Raw genomic sequence first — 26,596 nt, forward strand, 5'->3', positions numbered from 1 at the left:
CACAAATAAGAAGAGGCCAGTGATACAATTCGAATCAACTACACAGACTACAGTGCCCAAGGGACGCAACTCTGTACAGCGCAATACTGTGCCCCAGGTCAATATACCGCCCATCGACCCCTGTATGTACATAAATCAAGATACATGTGAGTGTTATTGCAGCAGTGCATATGCGTAATCCACGGACACAGTTATGAACATTCCACGCAATATCAAACTCTCACACATGTGCATGCGCTCATGTTATTTCGGATGAGCCAAACAGCGATGAGGAAGCCTACTGGTTGAAGCGTCCGCTCGTCACGCCGAAGACCCGGGTTCGAATCCCCACATGAATACACTGAATGAAGCCCATTTCTGGCGTCCCACGCCGTGGCATAGCTGGAATAATGCTAAAAGCGGTGTAGAACTAAACTCACTCCCTCATACTGGAGTTTTCGGAAAGAGGCGAGTGGTGAGGAATTATATTGGAGGTTGCGTAAAGGGACGAGGGACGAGTGTCCACAGTTCCAGACACAGGGGCTTGAATCACTTGGAAACGGTGTTAGAAAGACATTTCTAGGTGTATAGACCCAACCCTAGTACTGTAACACAGGGCCCATGAATCCGGAACCACAGAGGCTTGTATAGCTTTGAAACGGTGTTAGAAAGACAGATAGGTGTATAGACCTATAGTACTAGGATTGGGTCTGTACGCCTACATGTCTTTCCAATTCCGTTTCTAAGTTATACAAGCCGCTGTGGTTCCGGAATCACGGGACCCGTGAAGGTCCGGGTTAGAATTAATCATCAGCAACCCATGCTTGCTGTAAGATGCGACATGAGGAAGCATTAACTGTTTCAGTTTATTGAATCAATGCCTGAGTTATGGTACATCTTTAATGGTGAGAGAACTTACGTTTTACACAGTGATCACCCGTAATTCCGGAGTGAGTTTAGTTTTACGCAACACTCAGTAATATTCCAGCTTTATGGTCTGTAAATAATCAAGTCTTCACCAGACAATCCAGTCATCAACATCGTGAGCATATGGTACACGATCAAGACAAAACTCGTTAACACAGATTTAGCAAACAGGCGATCTATTTTAACAACGATCCGAGGACAACTCGGTAACACAGATTTAGCAAACAGGCAATCTATTTTAACAACGATCTAAGTACAATTCGTTAACACAGATACAGCAACCAGGCGATCTTTTTTAACAACGACCTGAGTACTTGCGTTGCTGACCTGAGTAGACCACGCCTGTAGTAAAGGAGGCTCCCTACATATACATCCCCTAAAACTTTCAGTTAGTGAGTGAGTTAAACAATTAACGTGACATCGGCAATGTTTCATCTACATCATGAAACAGCTTGTAAGTAAGAATCAGAACGCAAAACATTTATGCTGGGTTTGTTATTGTTGTTTTGTCTCGGTTGTTCTTTTAAATGATCCTGACGTACATTGTTGTTCATTTCATTTTTCAATTTGATTTGTTACCATTGACAAAACTGAACTTTTAATTAAATGCGAGATGTAATCGGATAGTACATTCTGACCTTGTTGGCAATAATCTCATTGCTCCAATATGGTATGAGCTCTAATTAGTTATCAGTTGCAAATTAATGACGTAACGGGGTCTTTAAAAAGACGTCTTAGCTCACGTCATGCACTCAACTGTTACATAACTAAGGCTCGTTGTCATGGTAATACCCCATGCTTAGTTCGGTGGAGGTGATACGACGGAGGAGAAGCTATGTGGCAATTGAAGGAATTGAGAAGAAAACAGTAGACTACCAGTCTCTGAAATGAACATATCGTACTGAAAAAGTTCATAGTGAAAGAAACTAAAATGAAATGAAAAGGAGCTCTGAGACTTTCTTCAAGCTGTGAAAATCTAGACTTGCCACATTTTCTAGACTTGTGTGGGCTTTCTTGGTTATATATTTGCTTCAAGGTCTGTACGGCAATATACAGTTGTAGATTATCCCTGGTACGAGAGGGACAGGTCAAAATGGCCACACTGACCCTAGTCAAAAAGGCCACACAAAGAAGTCAAAATGGCCACACAGAAAAGCCAAAATGGCCATACATTGTTGTTGTTGTTGTATTAGTTTTTAATGCTCATGACACTTGTATTATTTGATATCAAAGTGTGAAAATGACAAAAGAAGCTACATCACACGACAAAACGGTGTTTCCTCCTTGATACTTAAAGGAGTTATTTCAAGACCCTTTGATCATTTGGCAGTGTTATGATAACAATACAATAACTAACTTACTTGACTCAGTTGACTCAGTTGACTCAGTTGACTCAAATCAGTGTCATGATACATTACTATATAATGCTTGACAGATATGATATATATGATATGATATATATACCCGGAGTTCTCTATTTTTATTCGAAATTATACCGATCAAACATAGACATCTCCACCTTTTCATCACGGGCCTATCATATACTACAAAGCCGTGAATAAACGCCGCGTTATTTGTGATGGACGGTCATCATACCCGGCGTTTTTCAGACAGGTTCAGGTATGTCTTGTGACAACTGATCCCTGGTGGTAGGTCTAGACGTTTTAGAATAAGGGAGTGAGTTTAGTTGCACTCACCAATAATTCAGCTCTATGGCAGCGGTTTGTAAATAAGCGAGTTTGGACCAGACAATCCAGTAATCAACAGCATGAGCAACGATCTGCGCAAATGGGATATGATGACATGTGTCTACCACATCAGCGAACCTGACCCCCCGATTCCGCTAATCACCTCTTACGACAAGCATATAGTCTCCTTTTTGTGGCAAGCATGAGTTGCCGAAGATCTAGTCTATTTTCCGGCTCGGTTGCTTACCTTATACAATTTAAACAATTTTATTGCGTATGATAACTTGATAACTGTGCTGTGCCACAAGCTGGTTCGATTAAGTGTAATTTTAATTCCTACATAAAATGGCGATTATATTTATGCATCAATGATAATTAATGACTTCTTTTAGTACGACAAAGGGTGTAGTGAAAACAAATAGAAATTTTAAAAATCTAAAAACAATTTACTGCATTCTTTTTCATGGTGGAAATATAGTTCTCATCTCATATGCATGTATTGATCCAAAAGAAAATTATTTTGATATTGCTTCTAACCAGTGTTTGTTAAAGACACAGATCACTAGGTGCATGGGTATCGCATCAATGTCGAGATCGAAAGAGACCAAGTTTTGATTCAATCAGGGGAGATAATCGTGTTGGTACTTAGCGCAGGTACTCGTTCGTGACGTCATAACATGGCAGCTGCCTAAAGCGAAGACACAGCAAGACGAGAGCGTAGGTCAGCGAGTAAGTGTTGCTAAGATTTATGGCAAATCGGTCAACAGGACAATTCAGCTAATTAACATACATATAGGACAACTGTTTGTGTAATATTAATTCGAGAAAGGAACTTAATTCCTGCAATAAAGACAATTTTGCCAACCCGAGGTCCTTCTCAGGTGCTCGGGGGCCCAATGTTTCTCAAGGATGCAGATGAAAGTAAAGCTTGTTTGGCTGTCTGGACCAATTATTCTGTCTACTCAGTTATAAAACATTTGTATGAACTCAGTCGTTTTGTAGAATATTCATACATTAGTCTTGGCGTGTGCATGGCCTCTGGTACCACGCCTGTAAAATATTGATAGGATTGCAAGTTTTAAAATGGGATTTTTATATGAAGGATATATCCTCTTTCGGCTTTGACCGTGTTTGGCATACGCACGTGGTCGCCTGGCAACTGGTGTCGGTTTCCATTTTGACTAACATGAAAGAGATTTGCAGGATGCGAATTTGTGAAGGGGTGATATAGAGTTGTCAGACTCAATTGAGTTAGACAAGTCCCTGAAACTACGCCAGATATCTGGGCTAAACAAAACCAGTTCTGCTTCAAGCTTGAACCTGTAGATCGTGTGTAGGCAGTGAGTGATAGCCTATCCTACACTATAGCTAACCAGTAAAGTTGAACTCCAGTCTAGTCAGTAAGCATAGTGAAGGTATTTATTATTTCTCACAAATACTCATGATTCTAAACCCTGTTGATGATGCAGATATTTCAGTTTGCCTATGTAAACTTTAAAGACTGTAGATTATAATTTACAAAGGAATAATTCATTTGTATAACAAGAATTTAAAGTGAAACAATCTTCTGGAAAATGAAAAATGTATTTTAAGTGTAATGGCAGAGTCCTTAGAACATGTGGATTACAACGTAACTAGAAATTTTGTATGTGTATTCTCAGTGGCCATCTATTCTGTATTTCTGTATTTAAATTTATTAGTTTACTTTTAATGTGTTAATATTCAACATGTCTAACATGTTGACAGATGGAAAATAACGTTGTGCCTGTTTGGCACTTATTAATGGAAGGAACCTCTTGACGACAAGATCATGTTAAAAATCTCTGTTATCTTCACCTGCTTCTTTGACATTGTATCCTAGACTCATGGTATTGACCAATCCACCTGTACTTTGTGATTATCTGATACAAATGTATCTGCCCAGATAAATATTTCTTGCATGGACTCATTCATAATTTTTGCACCATTCAAAGGTCTTTCACCAGTAGTGAATTTTTCTTTATTTTGTAATGGAAAATGCATATGTCTGCACAGCTAGATCTGACTTGGAGTATTGATCAAAATGAAAAATGTCATTATTTCCATATATGAGACCAGTTCGTCAAGAAGTTTCTAGCTTTTTCAATAGTGTTGACACCCTATTATATATAAGTCACCCTAATTGCAGCATAATATTATGATATATAGGTCTTATTAGCAAAGCAACAGCATATATAATATATTGTATTGGGAGGTTCATGCAGCTCTAAATGTTATAAAAAGTGCATGCAATGTTACCATTACAAAGCCCATAAGTGTTACCATTACAAAGCCCATAAGTGTTACCATCACAAAACCCATAAGTGTTACCATTACAAAGCTTCATCATGAATAGTTTAAATTTAAGATTAAGAATTATAAAAAGTCAAGAGATCCTTGTCATGTTCAATGTGAAAACATTATGGAGGTCTCCAGATTCAGTACAATAGGACAAGACCTCAGTAATCCAAGGATCATAGTTTAATTTTGAAAACAACACAACATACTGTTCTACTGGTGAATTACTCCTGCTAACACATGCGGTTCCTCACACATCCTGCCTCCCTAGTGCACTGCCTGTCATCAGTGTGCAACACTAAGATGGGGGAAAGCAAGTGGGCTATATTTAGCCGTCTGCTACAGTAGAGGAGGGGAGAAGCGCTCACTGTGCAGATAGAAGGGCCTTGTGTAGAGTGGGATTACCCTATGTGGAATGGCTGTAGTCCCTTGAACCACAGTGGAATGACTGAAAGTGTGACAGTTGTACAGATGCTTGTAGTACAGATGGGCTGCATTCAGAGAATGTAGCAGACAGCAGATCTCATGGGGCCTGTGCTTGCTACATCTTTGTGGGGTGTTTCTGGCTGTGCCAAATTTGTAAGACATTCTTGTATGTTCTTTTTGCATGGCTTTTTGCAAGCAGTAAATGACACCGTAGATCGAGGGTCTTGTGTGATATACTGATATCTGCAAGTCCAGTCAACATTGGTACGCTGCCTTTATGTTTCCATGACTGGAAGGAGATATACAATTTTTCGGTGCTGTATTGTAAGTTTGTGTTTTCAGTTGTGCTGTTTCTTTCTGGAGATTATTGTTCTCATCTTGGAAATTACTGTTCAGTAATGCACATGTTCGGCACGGTACCTTTGTGCCACATTTAGTCAGCATGCTGCAGGTGTAAACTTTTCGTGGCTGTTTTGTGTTTTCAGTTGTGCTGTTTCTTTTTGGAGATTTCTGACCTCATTTTGGAAACAACTGTTTTCATCCATCAGCCCATCTTGCAGTACTATTTTGTCACATTGAGTGGGCATACTGTTAGTGTTTCGTGGAACAGGTTGGCAGCAAATGCAGGGAAAGAATGTGATGAGTGTGTGTGTCATCTAAGAACTATGTGTTGAAAGGAGTGTTTAAATGGATTATCCCATGGAATTAGATTGTGTCCAAGATCCTGGTTTTATCCAAGATTTGAAACTAAGTGCCTTTGGCAGGCAAACTGCTCAAACAATTGTCATTCAAAGTTTGATTTTCTTAATAATGTATAAGATCTTAATTTCCTCAGTGCACACTGGTGTGTTAACACTGTATGCAGTGCAGGGAAGTTTGACTAAACATTGATTAATCGTCTTCCTTTTTGCACCTGTTATTAGAGAAACACAGTTCACCCTGACTAAGTCATTGTATTCTTTATAACTCTTAACAAGGTGAAGAGGGAAGTTTTGTCATCCCAGTTATAAATTCTTGACAGGCATTTCATTTTCTGAGGATTGTAGACCAGCTGTGACTATAATGATCCTCTCAAGTGGTCGAAAATAATTTCCAGTTACTATGAATAGGTGGCTTGTAACAGTTGTACAGGTATAAAGTATGGAATCTCTTAAACAGGTCCTTCATGTTAGAATCACACTTTGCTCTTTGCCCATGACATGTTTATGAATTATATAAAATACAAATCAACAGTCTTGACGGGATCACTCCTTTTTTGTTTGTTTCCACAGCCGAAATGTTTGATCATATCCTGGATATTACAGATGTGACTTGTTTGAAAAAGAATTTTTATGGGAGGAAGTCAAAATGGGTACAAGTCAAAATGGTTGGAGACTCAAGTAAAAAATGCTGCATCAATAGTTGTGTTTCTGTTAACATTCATTTCCATTCATGTATTCCTTTGTGTGGCTGGAATAAAACTTAGTTGGAGTTACACAATAAACAATCTATTTGTGTAGACACCGTTCAGGTGCCTGTCACTAGTGTCAGTAGTTTTATCGTTTAGTAGCATGGTCGGTTGTCTTAGCAGTATACACAGTAATACAGGTGATTGTATGTCAGGTAAGTGATCACTGAGGAAGTTTTCTATTTTGATAACGGTGCAGCGGTGCCAGACTGAAATTACTTTCTGTGCTCTCGTGGACGTTTGACTGGACCAAGTTGATTTACACTTTTGGGGCCTGACAGCAATATTCACAAGTCGTTTGGTTTAAAATAGATTGGTGGTAGGGTGGGCAGGTAGGATACTTTTTTGTTTTTCTTTAAAATTTGAAATTCTTCTTGTTCTTTGTGGAGGATGTATATCTAGTGCTTATATAGAGAAATGGTGTTGATTTTTATTTTTTGTCATATTCATGATATGATTAATACTAAAATTCTAATATTACAGTTAATGTAGGTATAGCATGTCTGTTGATGTGACTGTCATCTTTTGTGCTCTTTTGCAGATATTAATCGGAACATTTGGACGTCTACACGCTTTTCAATTTGTCGTTTTCTTTGATCACAATGTTGAAGATATCTTTGCATTAAACACTCATTTTAATATGTTTAACGTGCTTGAAGAATTTAAGATTAGGGTTTACAAGAGATGCCAATGAAGATCACAGAAAATATGCTTACCATTTTCATTTTTTGTGTGATTTTACTTTGCCTCCAAGTCTATGTAAGGAACTCTGGGGTGTCTTCAGGTCACATCCTACTGACCTGGGTGCCATTGTATCTTACAGTTGTAGCACGAAGGTGATCGCAACTCCAAGACCTTAACATTGACTCATGACTGTCGTATCATTTTGGTTACCATGTACAAGGGTGCCCTGTTGTAACCTTTATTGCAAAGTTTAACAGCTTTTATAACTTTAAGAACATGTTGTCAAATTGTAGTTGTCATGAGAAGGCCCCTTTAGTCTCAGACACAGTTCTTGATTAGAAGGATCGTTAAGCTGGAATTAAAGCAGGCAAGCACGTATGTTCAGACTGTTGTGTTTTACATGTTTAAATGTTACCATGCACCAGTGGCTTAAAGTATTTTCATTTCTTATTGACTTATGTTCAAAATTACTTTCCTTATGTTTACTGATTATGGATCAATATTTACTTTATTGATTTAATTTACAAGTGTCAGTGTCTCTGGTCAATATCAGTAGCCACCTGTCCTTGAGATTACATGTATACCATTTGTAGACATGTCTTTTGGGGGTTAAAAGTGATACAAACTTTCAGGAAGGTATGTATTTTGCATCAAAGAATGTTGTCTGTCTCACAGTCTCCTGAATCACATTATTTTCTCGGTTATCAAACCTGCCCCACAATGCTAAAGCCCTAACTGAAACAAGTCTTTCCATTCTCTCTGAATCTCCCACTTCAACATGGCTCCTAATGTAAACAGGATGTTTTTGTTACTGTAAAAGTTATATATATATTCAGAGACTAATCATTAGTCTAGGAAGAATATGGCATAGATGCAGATACGGGGATTATGTAAACAGGCCATCATACAAGGAAGGGCAATTTGATCCCTGTGATGCAATGTTGTTCATTTGATGATGAAAGCTGAGAGATTTCATTGTGGACTAATGGCCTCTGTTGTCAGCAGGGGGTGATGTGTCTATATATAGTGATTGGATCAGTGGGGATCATATTGACTTACTGACCAGATGGGGAATGTTGGATGTCATACTTTTTGACAGTACAAGTGTGATTGTGTTTGTCGGAAAAATATTAGTATCTCAGTGATTTGCAACTTGTGTTTAAGGGGCAGTGGTAAGTACAAGTGATAGTTTCGTATATATGTGCTTGTTTGCATTTTGTCTGCAAATACTTAAGAATTAAAATTTTAATTGTGTTAAGCAGTGTTTATTGTATGAACTGTTGATTTGGAAGCTTATTTTTAAGCTTTCTATAACCATGGCATCACATTAAGAGATAACATTGTCTATGTGTTGTACTTATGATTGATGTTAACGTGGTAGCATTGGTTCTGCTATATAGAGTGGACAGCATTAGTGTGCAAATAGCATGTACAAGAGAGCCGTAAGTCACGTTACCATGGCTGCAGCTGTGACTACTGAAATTCTCTCAATAAATTGGATTTAAGATAAGTAAGCTTCACACTCTGAATTACAGCAGTTCCTTCAAATTCTCTGCATTATTTCTATGTCCACAGGGGCGGTGGGGTAGCCATGTGGTTAGAGTGTTTGCTCATGATGCCAAAGACATGGGTTTGATTCCCCACATGGGTGCAATGTGTAAAGCCCGTTTCTGCAGTCCCCACTGTGTTGTCGCTGGAATATTGCTAAAAGTGGCATGAAACTAAACTCACTAACGTCTGTGGCCATAGATGTGACTGTAGAGGTACATGTAATTCTGTTAATTATTCTGACTTTGGGAAACCAGGTGACAGCAGTGTTGTTTTAAGGTTCATAATGAGCTTGATGACATTTGTTGCTGTACATCGGGTCAGTGTACCAGACACTGAAAGTTCATGTGAGGGTCACGGTGACCTGGCAATATGGAACATTGCCATAAGAACGGCTGATATGAAAACATCAGATTTGTGATTATGAATACTGGTTAGATCTCATAGGTTTTTAAAATTAAGCTTGAAACTCAAGGGTCCTTTTCATAAACCATTTGTTGAAAGGACCAGTAAAACTTATCTTGATTTGACATGTTAGAGAGGAAGAGATATTAGGATCCCTAGATTAAAACTTAGTCTCTGAATAAGTAAATTTTTGATAGAAACAAATAATTCCTTTTAAATTGAAAATGAGCCCCTGTGAGATGGGAGATTCTGAACCTCGGGAAATCTAGACTTGCTTCTTTTAAGGCTTTGTAGAAAGGTCTAGGCAGAAGGGACTGGGGCAGACTAGGATCTGTAAAACAACTCCTAGTTTGAATGTCTACTTGCTCAGCATTTGGTAGGGATAACCTGTTGTCATTCTGTTTAAATACACACTTGATATATTACCGGTATCAAAACAATTTTTTGGGTGTTTGTTATGGACAGATAAATATATCTCTTGCACAAGCAGGAGATCCATGTGGGAATTGGTCCTCATCATTCCATGCTTGGATTGGATGCTGGTAACTAGGTTTACATGTCGTCATATCCCACATGCTGATAGTCACTGTTGTTAATCACTGGATTGTCTGATCCAGACCTGAATTTTAACAGGCCATTGCCACATAGCTGGAATATTGCAGCGTGCAGCATTAATCAATGAACCCAAAAATATTTTGCTGTTTTTATGTATAACAAACTAATAAACAATCAGTTGTGTCAGGATTGATGACTATCTTTCCATAAACTGTTAACCCATTTTGTAAGCAGGTTGCAGAGTCAGACGAACTTAGCCAGGAAACCATGGATACTGCCGTAGAACAACCAGTTCAGGAGCAGCCATCTTCAACAACGCCATCTGTTGAGGCTGACATTGAGCAAAGGGAGGTGACTCCGGTGGTGTCAGACAAGGAAGAAGTGGCTGTTCCAGACAGCACGTCAGAGACCAAATTAGAAGAAGACTTGGATACAAATGGAGATATCAGCGATGATGGATTGAACGGAGATATGGAAGACCTTTCGCTTAACAGAGAATCAGAATCTCCAGGTATTTAATGAGTAGAAATACATGTGGTAAGATGAAATGGGGTGTAATTTCGCCTTCCAGACTAGCGACGTGCATGCATATAAGTATTTGTGTGCATCTGCTTCAACTAGTCCAGACAAGGTCTATTTTATACTGCTTGTTCTTGGAGATACCATGCAGCAGTCATAACAGGTGACTACTGGGGTTGTGTGGTCAGGCTTGCTAATTTGGTTGACATGTGTTAGTGTATCCCTATTACATGGATTGATGATCGTGCTGCTGATCACTGGATTGTCTTGTCCAGACTCTATCATTTTCAAACCAGTGCCATATAGCTGGAATATTGCCCAGTGTAACATTAAAAAACGACCAACAATATATGCAGAAGGTTAAATTAAACTGGATACCCATTGCCAATACAATAGATTGATTCCATGATGACCTAGACTTGTCACTTTAATGTTATCATGGTTATGTTAATTGCAAGTGCCTTCTATGTAAGTTCTTTTGGTATAACACAACTGGAATTGAAATACTGACTTTACACTTTTTTGACAAAACTACAAGAGCAGTCAACCACTTCACCCTCTATGGTGTTTTTTTCTTACACCCACATTATAACATCTATTTGTCTTTTGCCATAGAAACCACCCCAGCAGTCGTTGACTCCACACAAGATACAAAGGCAGACAAGTCCAAGTCGCAGAACAGCAAGGTTTCCTCGACAACGGTTGCCAAGGGTGACAGTAAGTCTGACTCCTCCTCCTCCAAACCATCTGGCAAAAGCAAGAAGAAAGAGGACAAGAGTATAGGTAAAGATAATTGGGGACAGTATAGACAATGCCTCCCTGGTCCGTTACAGAGGTAACGTTGTCTGTTACATCGTCATGTTACAGGCATTACTGATTACACACTGTTACCATAGTTACTGATTCCCCTTACTTGAATAGATGTACTCACTGCATCACCAAGATATCATTCAAACCCATAACAGCTGAGTTTCACAATCTTGTGTGCAGTCTGAAATGACATTCAGTGGTCATCTATTTGTTATGTCATGCATAGCATTATTTTCGCTATGTGACAGAAAGCTGTAGCGAGTGAACGAGTGAATGAGTATGATGTTGTGCCGCTTTTAGCAATATCATGGCAGTGTGCCCCGGAAGTATGCTTCACACAGTGTTCTCATGTGGATATTTGAACCCAGGTCCTCAGCATCATGAGCCAATGCTCCAGTAGGTTCCCCTAAGTCCCAGAGAGTAGTAAGTGGAAACGACTACCAGTAAATCTGATAAGCAGTTATATCAGTTGTGATGGTTATGGTATGTCAGTGATCATGTAACTCCTGTTTACTTTGGATTCTACTTTCCCCAGGGAGCTGAGAATGAACTTCATGCACACATGATCTACTGACCTGGGTGATCTGTTATGTTATAGTTATTCTGCTATTGTTATTGTTTAAAATTTCTGACAACTGGCAAGAATGGTCGAGGACTTAAGGGGTGGTGTGTATTCTAGTGGTGAAGACCCGAGTTTGATTCTCCACTTGGGTAAAATGTGTGAAGGCCATATCTGGTGTCCCATGCTGTGATATTTATTGCTGGTATATTGCTAGAAGCGATGTAAAACTAACTCTCATTCATTCTAAGACTGCAGCCATTCTACCCTTAATGTTTCTACTGATCAAGTGGTGGTGTGGCTGCCTAGTGGCGAAAGATGTCGAACATTAAAGTTCCTGGTTAGATCCTCCAGATGGGTGTAATGTGTGAAGCCCATTTCTGGTGTCCTACACCATCATATTAATCAAATGTTGTTGAGAATGGCGTCACTCCACACATATTTGCACTAGCTTTATATGTTAGATGTTAAACACCACAATCTGCAATATTCCAAATATCTGATGGAGATCTGAAGATAATATAGTCTTGATTAAGCATTCGTGAGACTAGTACAATTATTTCTAAGTAGAAAGGTAGGCTGTCCTAGATATTTAAGAGTTGTTTTATCAACAGGGACTTAAACTAGTTTTCTGTAACATGTGAGGCCAATGTTGTTATGTCCTATGAGTTAGTATTAATAGAATTAAATAAGTTTGCAGAAATGGTGCTGTTATGTTGTCATGGTTAACTGTTCTTCCTGTTGAGATGGATGTTTGTTCTCCCTAGAACATATCCTGCGAGCTCTCAACAGCCTACACACAACAGAGGAGAAGTTGGCAGCGCTATGTAAAAAATATGCTGATCTACATGAAGAGCATCGAGTCCTGCAGGCATCCTTCAAGCAGGCACAGAGGAAGATGGTTGTGGTACGTTGGTTGTGTGTAGGGTTGAGAGAGGTTCAGTGTATGGGTTGGGGAAGGGTTTGTAAGGTATTCATTGGGGTAGGGTGTGGGGGTAAGGCAGGTTCTGTGTATAGGGTAGGGAAGGATTTTGGGGTAAGGCAGGTTATGTGTATGTGATGAGGATGAGGCAGGTTCTGTGTATGTGATGGAGCAGTCTAAGTAAACTTTTCCTCAGTACTTTTCGTTACACTCCACTGCTGGGTCTAACAAAATCTTACAGGAGGTAACCTTTGAGATTGACCAATCAGAACACAGCTTACCAAATCGCGAAAGTGCACATTCGCACATACCTTTTGAAATTTTTATCTCGAAAAGGTTAATACCCAAACAATTCTGAAAGCTATTTATCCTACGCTTGCTTCTGGGTGATGCACACAGCGAACGTACAACCATAACAACAGTGAGTAAATAGTCGCTGAGTAGGGTCAGCGTGTTGGATGGGATTCATAACAAAATCCTGAATGCTCCTACAGAAAAATTCTGAAACATGAATATGAATTGATGAGGGTTTTTTTAGAAGTAGTAATACCTGTCACTGCATTGAAAAACTGTTTGTATACAGACTGTTCGGGAGAAGGACCAACTTCAATCGGAGCATACCAAGGCTGTAATGGCTAAGTCCAAGCTGGAGAGTTTGTGTCGTGAGCTTCAGAAGCACAACAGGGTCATCAAGGTGAGGACCAGTAAAACCTGTAGGCTCATTTGGGGTATGAAAACTGAAAGCATGAAGACAAAATCAACAGGTCAGTTGGAATTGTGGGTAGACTCCCAGCAAACTTTTAAGAGGAAAAGGAAACAGATTGTGTGGTCGAGCTCGGTGATTGGTTGATTACATGGCCAGTAAGCGTATGGATACTCATAATATCAATCACTAGATTGTCTGGTCAAGACGCTATTTTTTACAGACCGCTGTCGTATATCTTGCTAGGTGTAATGTCAGAAACACTTGCAATGAAACAAACCTGGTTTTAACTGAAGAATTCTCTTTACTGGCCTAGCTGCAGTTAGCCTGGTAAACCAATCAAAAAGAATTTTGTTGAAGCCAGCAATATTGCTAGAAAGGGGTGTAAACCCATACTTTTTCCTTCTAATGATTTGTAAATCTAACTTGTCCTTATGGTCCCTATTATACTGGATCCAATCATCTCTTTGTACTTCAGGAGGAGAGTCTAACTCGGGCTAGAGAAGAGGATGAGAAAAGGAAGGAAATCTCAAATAAGTTTCAGGTAAACTAAGCCCCACTACACATGGCCTTCAAAGTCTACAAGCACAGTTAATATTGCACATCATGCTGAGTCAATTCCCCAAAGCGTAAAACCCTTTCCTGGTTCATTCTCTTTCTTACAAATGATTGTTGCTTCTGGATGTAGTTAATCTTTCTAAGGATGACAGAAAAAAAATTGATGTATTATGAAGGAATTGGGTGTTTTTATGAATATATTCTTTTTATGAATATATTCATTTGAATCGAATGACTTATCAAATATCAAATGACACACATCACAAATATATTTATTTGTTTTCAGCAAACAATTAGCGAGATCCAGAGTCAGATGACCGACAATCACGAACGCAACATCAAACTCCGAGAAGACAATACAGAACTGGCAGGGAAACTGAAGAAATTTGTAGAGCAATACGAACTACGGGAACAGGTACAGCCATTAATATTAGTGACGTTTTCACCAAGTGGAATAACTCTTACATGTTCTCAGCTATGCCCACTTACTTGGTCATTGTAAATGCATGAATTCATGAACTTGGCAGGTCACTTGTTAGATTACATTAATGTGACACATTGAGTGACATATGGCAATGTATCACTTGCTCTGAATGTGTGCCTGTGTTGTTCTGCAGCAAGTGGAGAAAATTGTGCAGCACAGAGAGCTGGAAAAACAGCTCGGGGAAGCCAAGCTGGCACAGGCCAACGCCATGTTAAAGGAACAGGAGGAGAGGTCCACAAAGGAGAGGGAGTTTGTAAGTCTTTGTGCACAGTTACCTCCCTCAGACATGCCAGAATTCTATGATCGTTTGTTCAAGTTCAAGATTTACGTTGAATATTATCCTTAGTTCCTTATTGGAACACTTGTAGGTTTCAGCAAAGTGTTAAACATCCAAGTCTTGCATTTCTAAGTATTTCTCTTCCTAGAATTGCATCCCTTAACTGTGACAAGGTCTTGTTTGGGTTTAAATGCAAATTGTTTCTTGAACATGATCATCTTTCTGTCATCATTTTGTGGATATGGCTGAAGTTGTAAATCATCTCCATCACTTGTCAGCTCACATTAACATATGGTACATATGGAGCCCAGTTCTTGTGTCCCCTGCAGAGATATTGCTGGAATATTGTTAAAAACCAGTATAAATCCAAACCTACTTACCTATCAGTTGGTCGATCTTTTGGTCCATGTAAAACAGCAGCATGGTATCTCAGTAGACGAAAACCGTAAAACTGACTAAAGGTGCAGTCTCACAGTTTGGCAGCATGTAGCATGCAACACAGTTGCAACGTGAGAACACCAAAGTGGTAATGATTTGAAATCGCATACAAGTAGCCATAGCTCAGGTGCAAGATTTAGGATTTATCCTTATTCCTACTACAAGTCACAAGCTCTCAACCACTCAAATTGCTTCGATCTCTGTCCACCTCACAGTGACATGTCCGACACACGACTGAAAGAAATGTCCAAATCTGACGTGTGTATGAAGAAAATTATTCAGTGACCTTGGATGTTCCTTTCCAAGCGATTGTTCCGCATAAGAATCCAGTTGCAGACCCACACCGATTTTGCCGTTTTCTTCTTCTGTTTTAGTAACTAAGATATGTTTATCGACATTAAGACTAGCATTTCTTCTTCATTCGAGAAATCCATGTCGCATAGTAATCTGTTAGAATCTTGCAAGATACAAGTTGTATGAAAAGCACACAAATAACAAAGTTGTTTCAATCTTTGTTGTTACTAGAAGTCATTGCTAGAACTGCTTTTAATTCGTGAGTGAAACTTTTCAACAATGATACAGGAATAGGTTTTCAAAACGTAACAGTCAAGAAAAAATAAGAACGATATGCTGACAGCAGAGTGTTCAACTCAGAGTGATGTCCCTTTTGTGTATGTTGACTTAAAAAGATCGCCCTAACCGGAACAGTAATAATATGTAGACTGACATTAACACTAGCACTTCTTCACTCAAGACCCATGAAGATCTGGGGTAGAATAGATCTTCAGCAATCCATACTTGCCACAAAAGGCAACTATGCTTCTCATAAGAGGCGACTAACGGGATGGGTGGTCAGGTTTGGTGGACACATGTCATCGGTTCCCATTTGGACAGATTGATGCTCATGCTGTTGATCACTGGATTCAGTGATCCAGACTCAGTAATTTACAGACCGCCACCATATAGCTGAAATGAGTCTATGTTGAGAGATACAAGTTGCATGTGGCTTAAAAAGTATTCAGATAGTTATGATCTTTGTTGCTATTTTGCTACAGGTTGTTCCTACAAGCACCATGAGAACACACCTTTAGTACCAACCGTTCAACACAAACTTCAATATCACTTAGTACAATGCTGAATGCAGCATTAAACCTCATCACATTGCCTATGATTTCTGTCATATGTGAGAAAAGTATTTGAATATATTTGAACATAACTCGTTCCATGTGATACTATCACTACGAGATTACTTTCAGTACCACTGGACAGAGAAGCAGTCTGTGTTTTAGTAGTGTTGTCTCACTGAGGGTTTTCTGTGTTGCAGCTCCTGCTACAGACAGCAGAGGCCCAGAAGAAGGCTCATGTTCTTGAAACACAGGTAAGCATTGCTTAATTGTTTTAGAGACTCTTGAAGATCTGGGTTAGAATTTGTCTTCAGCAACCCAACCCAGTTATATGAGCTGACGGATGGGATTGGGTGTTTAGCCTTGCTGTCTTTGTTGACACGTGTCATCAATATCCCATTTGCATGGACTGATGTTGATCACTGGATTGTCTACTCCTACCTGGATTATTTACAGAGCACTGTCATATAGCTGGAATATTGCGGAGTGCGGCACTAAACAATAAACAAAACACACAAAAAAATGTTTTAGAAAACAGCTTTGCATTGTTTTCAGATGAAAATGCTTTGAAGTCATTACTCTTCCTCTGTATAATTGTAAAATGTCAAACATAACAATGGTACCCAGTTTTTAACCATCTTAATTTGTCCAAGTATCTTTGTATATATACTGAACATCATTGAAAACGCACCACCCCTAAAATTGTGGATTTCTAAGAGCAGAAGTGAGCAATCTATGTAAATTTTACATATTTGTGTAGACCAATGTTTGATAAAGAAAAGAAGCAAAAAACAATCAAGCAAAACAGTGAAGATTTAATGCAGCTGACAATGAAATAAAGATGGGGTCAAAATGGAAAGTCAGTAGCGTGTATGACCCCCGTTAGCAGCAACACAAGCTGTGCAACATCTCCTCATTGAACGGACTAGTCTCTGAATAAAGTCCTGAGGCACTGCATTCCACTCTTGCTGCAAGGCATTGTCGAGTTCCCCAAGGTTGTTGATCTGCGGACGACGTGCGAGGCGTTGGCCGATGTAATCCCACAAGTGTTCGATGGGTGACAAATCTGGTGACAATGCAGGCCAATGAAGTAGAGGAATGTTGTTGTTAGCCAGATACTGTATCGAAACACGTGCAGTGTGGGCTCGTGCATTGTCATGTTGAAATGTGTGCAGATCTTGATGCTGGTGAAAGAAGGGAACGACGTTGTTCTGAAGAATGTTGTCACGGTAGTAAACGGCATTCACTCTGCCACGACAAACAATCAGAGCGGTTCTGTGGTGATAACTTATCCCTCCCCACACCATAATGCTGCCTCCACCCCACCGATCGGTTTGCACAACACAATCCTGATGATAACGTTCACCCCGTCGACGCCATACCCGTAGACGCCCGTCAGCACTTCGCAAGTGAAAACGCGACTCGTCGGAGAACACCACACCATGCCAACGTCGTAACAACCACACACGATGCTGTTCAGCCCATTGTCGGCGTTCACGGCGATGCCTGTCAGTCAGGATGGGTCCAACGTAAGGGCGTCGACAACGTAACCCTGCCGCACGGAGACGGCGTCGAACGTGGAAGCGCTGATCAAACCACGTCGACCCTGGACAGCGTTGGCGGTTCTGGCAGCGGGCAAGGTTCGATCCCGAATATGGCGCCGTACAATGTCTCGATCTTGACGAGGGGTGGTAACACGTGCCTGACCTGGGCGTTGCCGGTCCCTGCTGGTTCCTGTTTGTTGGTATCTGTTAGCAAGCCTCAGAATGGTCGAATGATGACACCCAAATCGTCGTGCAATGTTTCTGCTTGAAGCGCCAACCTGCAACATACCCAAGGCCTGTTCTCGTTCCTCTGGTGACAATCTTGGCATGGCGAAAAAACTTTACTTACGAAAGTACTGCGAAAATGAGAACGGTTTTGTGCCGAAGGTCATTTATACCCCTGAACAGTATGCTTTCTGCATGCAATTTGTGCCCTTCGTGTCTGATGTGCATGAATTTTGTTGTTTTCATGTGATGTGTTCGATGATGTGTTCGAACGATCCGTTTTTTACTGTAGAGCGTTATTTACGATCTAGTGTGTTATCAAAATTCCCACCATTAATTTTCCATTTCCAAAAGATTCTATTGCCTTATTTCAAAATTTACAGGTGGTGCGTTTTCAATGATGTTCAGTATATTATGATGAAAATTATGTATGTGGCATTGTTTCCTCAGCCCTGCTAAAAAGATCTGTTTTAGAGCTTGTCATCCCAAATTAATTATTTTTCCTCCATTGTTACCATATAAGTTCGTGACAGGACCCCGTTCCCGTTCCCAGCAGGTGACTGAATGTCTGTCAACACTGACAGACCGTGCAACGCACCAGCTACCTTTGTACAGCAATCTGGCTTAGGGTTGATTTGTATGTTTAAGTATCATTCATGAACATACTAAAGAAAACAAAGGCACTAAAGCAGGCATCCCCCATTAATCCAGTTCATTTCGATGCACTGTTGTCAGAGATTCCAAATTGAGCATCCCTGTTGTCGTCATCGGTATCAAACTCAGGTGACTTAAATTGCTAAAAACTGGGTGCCAAAAGTTGATGTACTTATGCAATTAAGTATCCAAAGAATGTTATATAAGGTTCCAGAAGAGAAATGAAAATCTTGTTACACTCCACTACGAAGTCTTACAAAACCTTATGGGAGGTCACGTCAGGTAACCTTTAAAATTTGGCCTATCAGAACACAGCTTTCCAAATCGCACAAATAGTGAATAACACTGAGACTAAGTTTACCTAGACTGAGCCTATTTCTTGGCTAATTGTGTCTGTGGATAATACCTTACACATCATTAACCATGGTTACAAACCATGTTATACATTTGTTAGATTCTGATCAAGTGAGGGGCGGAAGGGTAGATTTGTGATTAAAATGTCTGCTTGTCATGCTAAAAACATCATAAAGCCATACTCACTTGCTCACTCACTCTGACCAGTTATGATTATATTGCCAACCCTTTAATTGTTTTATGATTATTTGTTCCAGTTAACAATGTACAAGGAGAGGTATGAGGAGTTTCAGAGTACGATCAACAGAAGCAATGAAATGTTCCAGAAATTTAAGACAGAGATGGACAAAGTAAGTTGTAATCTTTTCACATAGATCTGCTCCTCTGAGACATTGTGGTGCATTATGACATTGACCTACTTTTACTATTATTTATTACTGAATATAGATGTATTGGCAGAAAAGTGACTATGAGAAATTTTCTTCAGCATTTCTATTTTTTAAAAAATACTAAAATATCCTTTAAAAAATTCCCATATTCAACTGAATAAGAAACTTTTGCATACAGAGTGGTAAAAGGCTTACGTCATTGAGATATTCTCTTGCCATGCATCATTGTCCTGTATGCTATCCTATTTTCAGATGGGTAAACGGATCAGGAAGCTGGAGAAAGAAGGTGCTCAGTGGAAAGCCAAGTGGGAAAGCAGTAACAGGGCACTGATAGGCATGGCAGAGGAGGTAAGCAGTTGGGGTTGTTTCCCTTTCCTCTTTTTTCCGTAACTTGGAAGAGGGGACCATGTATTCAGCGTGTATTCGTATCCATCCGTACATACATATGTACATATGTTTCTTGTTAATGTGATATCTCATGAACTGTTACACCCAGTGTCTTCATTGCCTACATTGGGGCATTGCACAGACATGAGTTGAATTTGTTAACCTTGACCTCATTTTCAAGGTCACCCTGACTCACTGACTGCTTTCAAACTCTTGTTAATATATCTGATGAACTGTTGTACCCAGTATCTTCAAATTTGGTGGGAGCCTCCATTGGGTGATTATACAGACACCAATCAATTTTGTTGACCTTGACCTTATTTTCAAGGTCATGATGACTCCTTTTGACTGCTTTTCAAACTCTTGTTAACGGAATATCTCATGATCTGTTGTACCTAATGTCTTAAAATTCGGTAACATCCCACATCTCGGGATTTCACAGATACTAGTCAGTGTTGTTGACCTTGACCTTATTTTCAAGGTCACATGACGCTTTGACCACCGTTCAAACTCTTGCGAACGCAGCATGTGATGATCTGTTGGACCGAAAGTCTTCAAATTTGGTGACAGCCTATGTTAGGCAGGGGAATTAGGCAGTCACCAGTCGATATGGGTGACCCTTGATCTCATTTTCAATATGACCACAACACTTTGTCCACTTTTTGAACTTATGTTAACGCAATATTCCATTAAACATTGCAACCAATATATTGGGTGATTATCCAGACTCCAGTCACTTCACACATCTTGTGTGTGAGCAAAAAGTAAAAAGTAGTGAATATGTTTTAAGTATTTCATTCTTCTGTAGTGGCGGCGAACATTGCCATGTTAGTGGGAAACACTTGTCTGATATAAGATATGTTATGATAATCTTAGTCAGACTGCCAGTGATGAAACCATCAAAAGCAACCTCAGTTATTATGTATTTTTCCATTTTGATAAGCACAGTGCTAGATTTGCCTCTGTACTTTCCTATTGTCTCCTTATTTGTCTCTCCGTAGCCTTGGTAAAAATTTCTTGATTCTGATTTATTTGGAAGGCTAGTTCTATCTCTCTCAATTTTGTATAGGAATCATTTTGATGCTTATATATCAGTAGTGCAAATTTATCCAGGGTGTTTATCGGGACTGAGGAGACATGATTCCCTGGATTATCGAGGATGAGGTTTCTTCAGTTCTCATGGTCCCTACTGTGGTGATCTACCTTCAGTTCTCAGCAATTTATATCCTGTTTTTACATTGTCTTGTCTTGTATGGTTAAAATGTTTTAAAAATTCATTACTAGTTTCAAAATATATATGTGATAGTCTAGTTGCTTTACTGTCCTCCGTTGGGCGGTGGGGTAGCATAGTGGTTAAGACGTTCGCTCGTGGCACCGAAGACCTGGGTTCAATTCCCCACATGGGTACAATGTATTAAGTCCATTTTCTGGTGTCACTTAACTCACTCACTCACTACTGTCCTTCGTTGACAGGATTTTATGCTTTATTATAATTATTATTGATCTGTAACTTGATATAGGCACAATATGGCTAAAATACTGCTGTTGTGATTTAAGATCTCATCTCACTCAAGTTGTGAATGTCAGGGGTAGAATAGGAATCAGCAACCCATGCTTGCCATAAAAGACGACTATGCTTGTCAGAAGAGGCGACTAACAGGAACGGTTGGTCAGGCTCGCTGACTTGGTTGACATGTCATTGGTTCCCAATTGCGCAGATCAGTGCTCATGTTGTTGATCACTGGATTGTCTGGTCCACTCTCGATTATGTACAGACCGCCGCCATATAGCTGGAATATTGCTGAGTGCAGCGTAAAACTAAACTCACTCACTCATTCACTTTGGTTCTCTAATGTTGCTTGCTTTTGTGTGATGGCGATAGTTTGTTTCAGTTATGTGTTCTTATAATATTGGTTAAAACGGAAAACAAACGTGTTAAGAGTTACAGTTGTTTTTTATTTGTTGAGTAAATATTTACTGAGTGAAAATGTTTACTTTTTAAACCTTGTTTAGTCCAAGTTGACAGATCTCTGTATATAGTAATGGCCCTGATGGGATCTGCATCACCTGGTACATGTAAGGGGGATAACCTACCGGGTGAAGCATCTGCATGCCAAGCTGAAGACTTAGGCTAGATTCTCCACATGAGTACTATGTGTGAAGCCCATTTCTGGCGTCCCCTGCTGTGACATTGCTGGAATATTGCTAAAAGCGGTGTAACACCATATTCACTCAATCATTCACCCACTACAGCTCTCTGTCACATGGCGGGAATAATGCTACGAGTGACATAACAAATGAATGGAGGCGTAAAACTACACTCACTCACTTCCTCAAATGCTGCATTACAACAACTATCTGCTGCCTGGTTTTATTCACATTTACAGTTTGATCAGTGAAATGATGTTTATTTCAGAAAACTAAATATGACAAGGAGAAGGGCGTGTTATTAACAAAAGTAAGCAAGCTTGAATCATTATGCCGAGCGCTGCAGAGTGAGCTCCATGGAAAGAAATCCACATTATCAGCTGCAGATGGTGAGTGCCATAGTGATGCAGCTCATGTGCTTTAATCCTGTCAATGGAAGAATTAATGACATATAAAAAATTGAGACAATCCCCAGCATAATATTTTATTCATGTGTTGATGTTGTGAATGTATTTTTATTGTCATACACTGTAATTGCTGTTTTCTGGGGGGTTGAGGGGATAGGGGTAGACATGTGGTTGAAGTGTTTACTTGTCAAGGTGAAGAATAGATTCAATTCCCCACATGCGTACAATGTGTGAAACCCTTCATTTCTGGTGTCCTCTGCCAAATTATTTGTGGAATATTGCCAAAAGTGGCATAAAATTACAATTATTCACCACTTCCCCTATCATTATCATGCTCAATCATGCCTTTAATCATGTACTGATGTTAGGAATAAATTTTGATTGTCATGCACTGTAATTATTTTTTTATGTTTTAGTAGACCTACAACAGGCAAGTGATGATAAGGGTGAGCCCACAGCAACCCCACCCAACACGCCTGAAACTACATCCAGAAACAGTCCAGTTAAAGATGAAGAGGCACCTTCAGAGTCAGGGGAGGCAACTCCGCCAGTTCCACCTCCATCCAGCTCCACAGCCGAACAACAGTCCACAACGTCCAAACCATCAGAACAAAATCCCCAAGAAGTGAAAACAGCACCGGAGGCAGTTTCAGAAAGTACTTCAAATGAGAAGGCAGTCAGCATGGTTACAGAAAATTCTTTAAATAAGGAAGAAGTTTCAGAAAATTCTTCTGAAACAGTATCACAAGAAGCTTCAAAGCAGGAGGTGATTACAGCAGAAGCTTCAAAACAAGAAGCTGTCACAGAAGATCCCTCAAAACAAGGAGATGGCTCAGGAAGCACTGTTGAGGAATATGACATCACTTCGGTGGATTAATGCTGCTAGACTTGTGTTATTTTGCAATTTTCTTCTCTGTAGCTGATGCCTTGGATGTACATAGCTGTCCCGTGAGCATGATTCTATTTATGAGAATTTCATTTCCTCCTTACATCAGGCCACTTTGACTCCAGTTCAACCCTTTATTTATCATCATGGCCTTGTACAGGTCAAAGTTGAAATTTTATTGTGGCTCCTGAATATCATTGCAATGAAAGTTTTTCATTATCAAACTATCTTACGAACACTTAACCAGCATGGGAAAAGAATTTACCGTGTGATCATAATTTAATAAATTGGAACCACAAGATGTATTTTATATATGGCCAAATCATATCTTTGAATAAATTAATTGTTCCTGTGTAGTGTTAATTTTTACCTGTTTTCAGTAGCAGGAACTGACTATACTGTACATACTTTTTCAACCTGAACTTGTGAATACTGTTCTTATACCGTAGCAAACATAAAACAGTGTGATACCAAATACCTTTATGTAAAAAAATACTGTTTTGGTTATACTCATATCCCATTCTTTTATTGATCTGTGAAATGTATCACATGAAGCTGTTTCATATTCATTGTACAAATTTGCATGATGCTGGTTGAATTTGGAGGAAAGTATTTGTTACCATGGTTACTCGAGTGATAATGGTCCCTCTGTGATTTTGAGGGTGTTTGATTTTCTTCTATGACACCAATCCATTTTTTTTCATATTTTTGCTATAGTATTATACTAAAAGGCCATATTATGACTGTATTTCAGCTGTTCTCGATACTTTCACTCTAAAGCATTGGCCCATTCTTCATTGTTGGATGTGGGCGGTGGGGAAGCCCTTTGGTTAAATAGTACAGTTGTCACACCTAAGACCTGGGTTCGATTCCCCATATGGGTACCATGTGTAATGCCCATTTCTAGTGTCCTGTGCACTGATATTGTTGAAATATTGCTAAGAGTGGCGTTAAACCATACTCACTAACTCACTCACTCATTGTTGGATGCTGTATGTCGTTGTAGTACACCTCAAAACATTTGATATCATATTTATTGTGTGGGTTTATGCATATCTACATTGGAAGTAGACAGCTGTTACCTCTGATAATTGATACACATTCTACTTGAAGTAATTATGTTGTCAGTGTTTGGAATATGTTTTCAGCACTGTCTAATATTCAACTGTTCTCCCGCAGCAAGACAGTTTATATACAATGTAATGTCTGCCCATGGAGGGGAGAGGGGTTAGTCAGAACAAAGGGAGATAATCACAATATTGTGATGACACATAAGGCAGTTCCCATTCATATTCATTTGAAACACCAACCCATCCTATCATGATCAGTGTTCACGAATAGGGTCTAACCATCTGATAAACCAGTTGCTTACTTTTATATGAAAAAATATGGCTGATTTTTGGTCACTTGGTGCTACAGAAGAATGTCATGTACAAAGAATGCTTAGTTTGATGTGAATTGTGGACAGTGCCTACTTCTCAGCAGGGCTTGTATGTCACCTCCATGCAGGGTTATGTAGTAGCACTGTGAGGAGTTTGTATTACATCCAAATTAATAAGGTGTGTTTGATATTACAGTGGTTGTGATAGTAGCGATACTGATTTTGGCATACATGTATGTTATATTTATGTATATTACACTTTGTATTCTATTGGAAGGTTTAGGATAACAAACAGTTACCTGAGTGTTTGGTAGTGACAGCTCTTCTTTTAACTTTTGTATATTTGGTTGTTAGCCAGTAGATTAATTCCTTGTCTCTTGTCAATCTTTGATCTGTCTGTTAACTTATAATAAATTGCTGCTGCTAAGGGCCAATATTGAACATGTTTACTCATTCCACCTCAAGGCACAAGCATATAATTTATTTCACAAGGCACATGCATTCTTGAACTACCTTAAGATATGTTTTTATTTAAATGAATTTTGGCATTTGGAAACAACATGATCAAAAAGCCACATCATGTTTATTTGTGAATTTACAGCTGTGTTCATATTGATGCCACATAATGATCAAAACTTTTTTAACTGAATGTTGAATGAATTGTAGTAGTCTAAATTAGAGTTTAGAGTTGCATACCCTGTTGTTAAAGCATCCACTGGTCATGTGTTTGAGTCCTGGAGAAATATGATTCACTAAGATAATGATCTGTTTCTCAGCAGCTGACTACTGCACATGTGCAGCGCAAATTTTCTTCCCTTGTCCTAACAGGATCCGCTGCTCTTTTGTTATGATACCAAACAGAGACAGTTCAACCAGACATCTGTCTGTCAGCACCATACTTACACTTCAGAGTTGCTCCCCTTGTCAGGATACAATGCTTGTGTTTAAGTCCTTCATTTTATTAAGGTAATGAGGTTTCTGTCAACACCACATCTTTACAAATGCTTGTGGGTTTTATGAAATGATAACTTGTACAACACTTGGGTCCTGCAGGAGAGGTTGTGGGGTGGCCTTGTGGTTGAAGTGCCCGCTTGTCTCACCGAAGACCCTTGGTAGATTCTCCATATGGGTACAATGAGTTAAGTCCATTAGTAGTGACATTGCAGGAACATTGCTAAAAGCACTTAAACAAAACTACCTTTTGTAGATTGGAAGCAGATGTATAACAGGAAACGGTTAGAAAGGCATAAAAACCCAACTCACCCAGTTGCTTTAGTACAGAGTTGACCCTGTTGAGGGAGGCAAGGACCTTAAGATGTGAGATAATCTGGTTCTTTCCCTTCTGTAGTTAGAGGTGTGTCCAGGCTTATGTAGAGATGATGCAAGTTGGTTTCATTTTGACGTGTAAATTTGAATGAAGACAGACAGGGACTGTCTGTATGACGCAAATAAAGGAGTACACCATGACACTTCTGGTTGGTTATGTTAACTGGGTATTAAGGAGAGGTCAAGGGGAAGCCCACTGCTACTGATTTTCATATGTTTGTAGTACCCGTGAAGATATGGGTCAGAATTGGTCTTCATCAATTTTCATCAACCTATGCTTGACATAAGAGGCGACTAACGGAATCGGGTGGTCAGGTTGGCTGTCTTGGTTGACACATGTCATAGTATTCAAAATGATGCTGATCATTGATGCTGATCACTGGATTGTCTGGTCCAGACTTTATTTTCAGACTGCCCTCATATTTCTTGCACCAAACGACAACGTATATGTGTAACTAATTTCAAGTGTCTACTGCGAGTTGTGGGGTTACAGGGCACAACATTAATTGTGAAATACGCGCTCCTG

The 26,596-nt window shown here is 39.5% G+C and overlaps 1 protein-coding gene across 15 annotated transcripts; it reads left to right on the forward strand.

The window, feature by feature from the left end:
- Positions 1 to 3,243: 3,243 nt before the first annotated feature.
- On the forward strand, positions 3,244 to 26,211 carry LOC137286379 (alpha-taxilin-like). 15 transcript variants are annotated; one of them, XM_067818207.1, is made up of 13 exons: positions 3,244 to 3,323; positions 10,207 to 10,486; positions 11,110 to 11,277; positions 12,631 to 12,770; positions 13,369 to 13,479; positions 13,967 to 14,032; positions 14,333 to 14,461; positions 14,664 to 14,783; positions 16,570 to 16,623; positions 19,404 to 19,496; positions 19,788 to 19,883; positions 22,339 to 22,459; positions 22,897 to 26,211. In XM_067818207.1, exons 2-13 carry the CDS (start codon positions 10,243 to 10,245, stop codon positions 23,352 to 23,354), a joined length of 1,800 nt encoding a protein of 599 aa, XP_067674308.1. In that variant the 5' UTR covers positions 3,244 to 3,323; positions 10,207 to 10,242; the 3' UTR covers positions 23,355 to 26,211. The 15 variants fall into 15 exon arrangements, with proteins under 15 accessions (XP_067674308.1, XP_067674307.1, XP_067674304.1 ...); XM_067818206.1 differs by having other exon boundaries at positions 10,210 to 10,486; XM_067818203.1 differs by having other exon boundaries at positions 3,252 to 3,323; positions 10,210 to 10,486; positions 22,894 to 26,211.
- Positions 26,212 to 26,596: the final 385 nt, after the last annotated feature.

Source organism: Haliotis asinina, chromosome 6, assembly GCF_037392515.1.
Source record: "Haliotis asinina isolate JCU_RB_2024 chromosome 6, JCU_Hal_asi_v2, whole genome shotgun sequence".
Lineage (NCBI taxonomy): Eukaryota > Metazoa > Mollusca > Gastropoda > Lepetellida > Haliotidae > Haliotis > Haliotis asinina.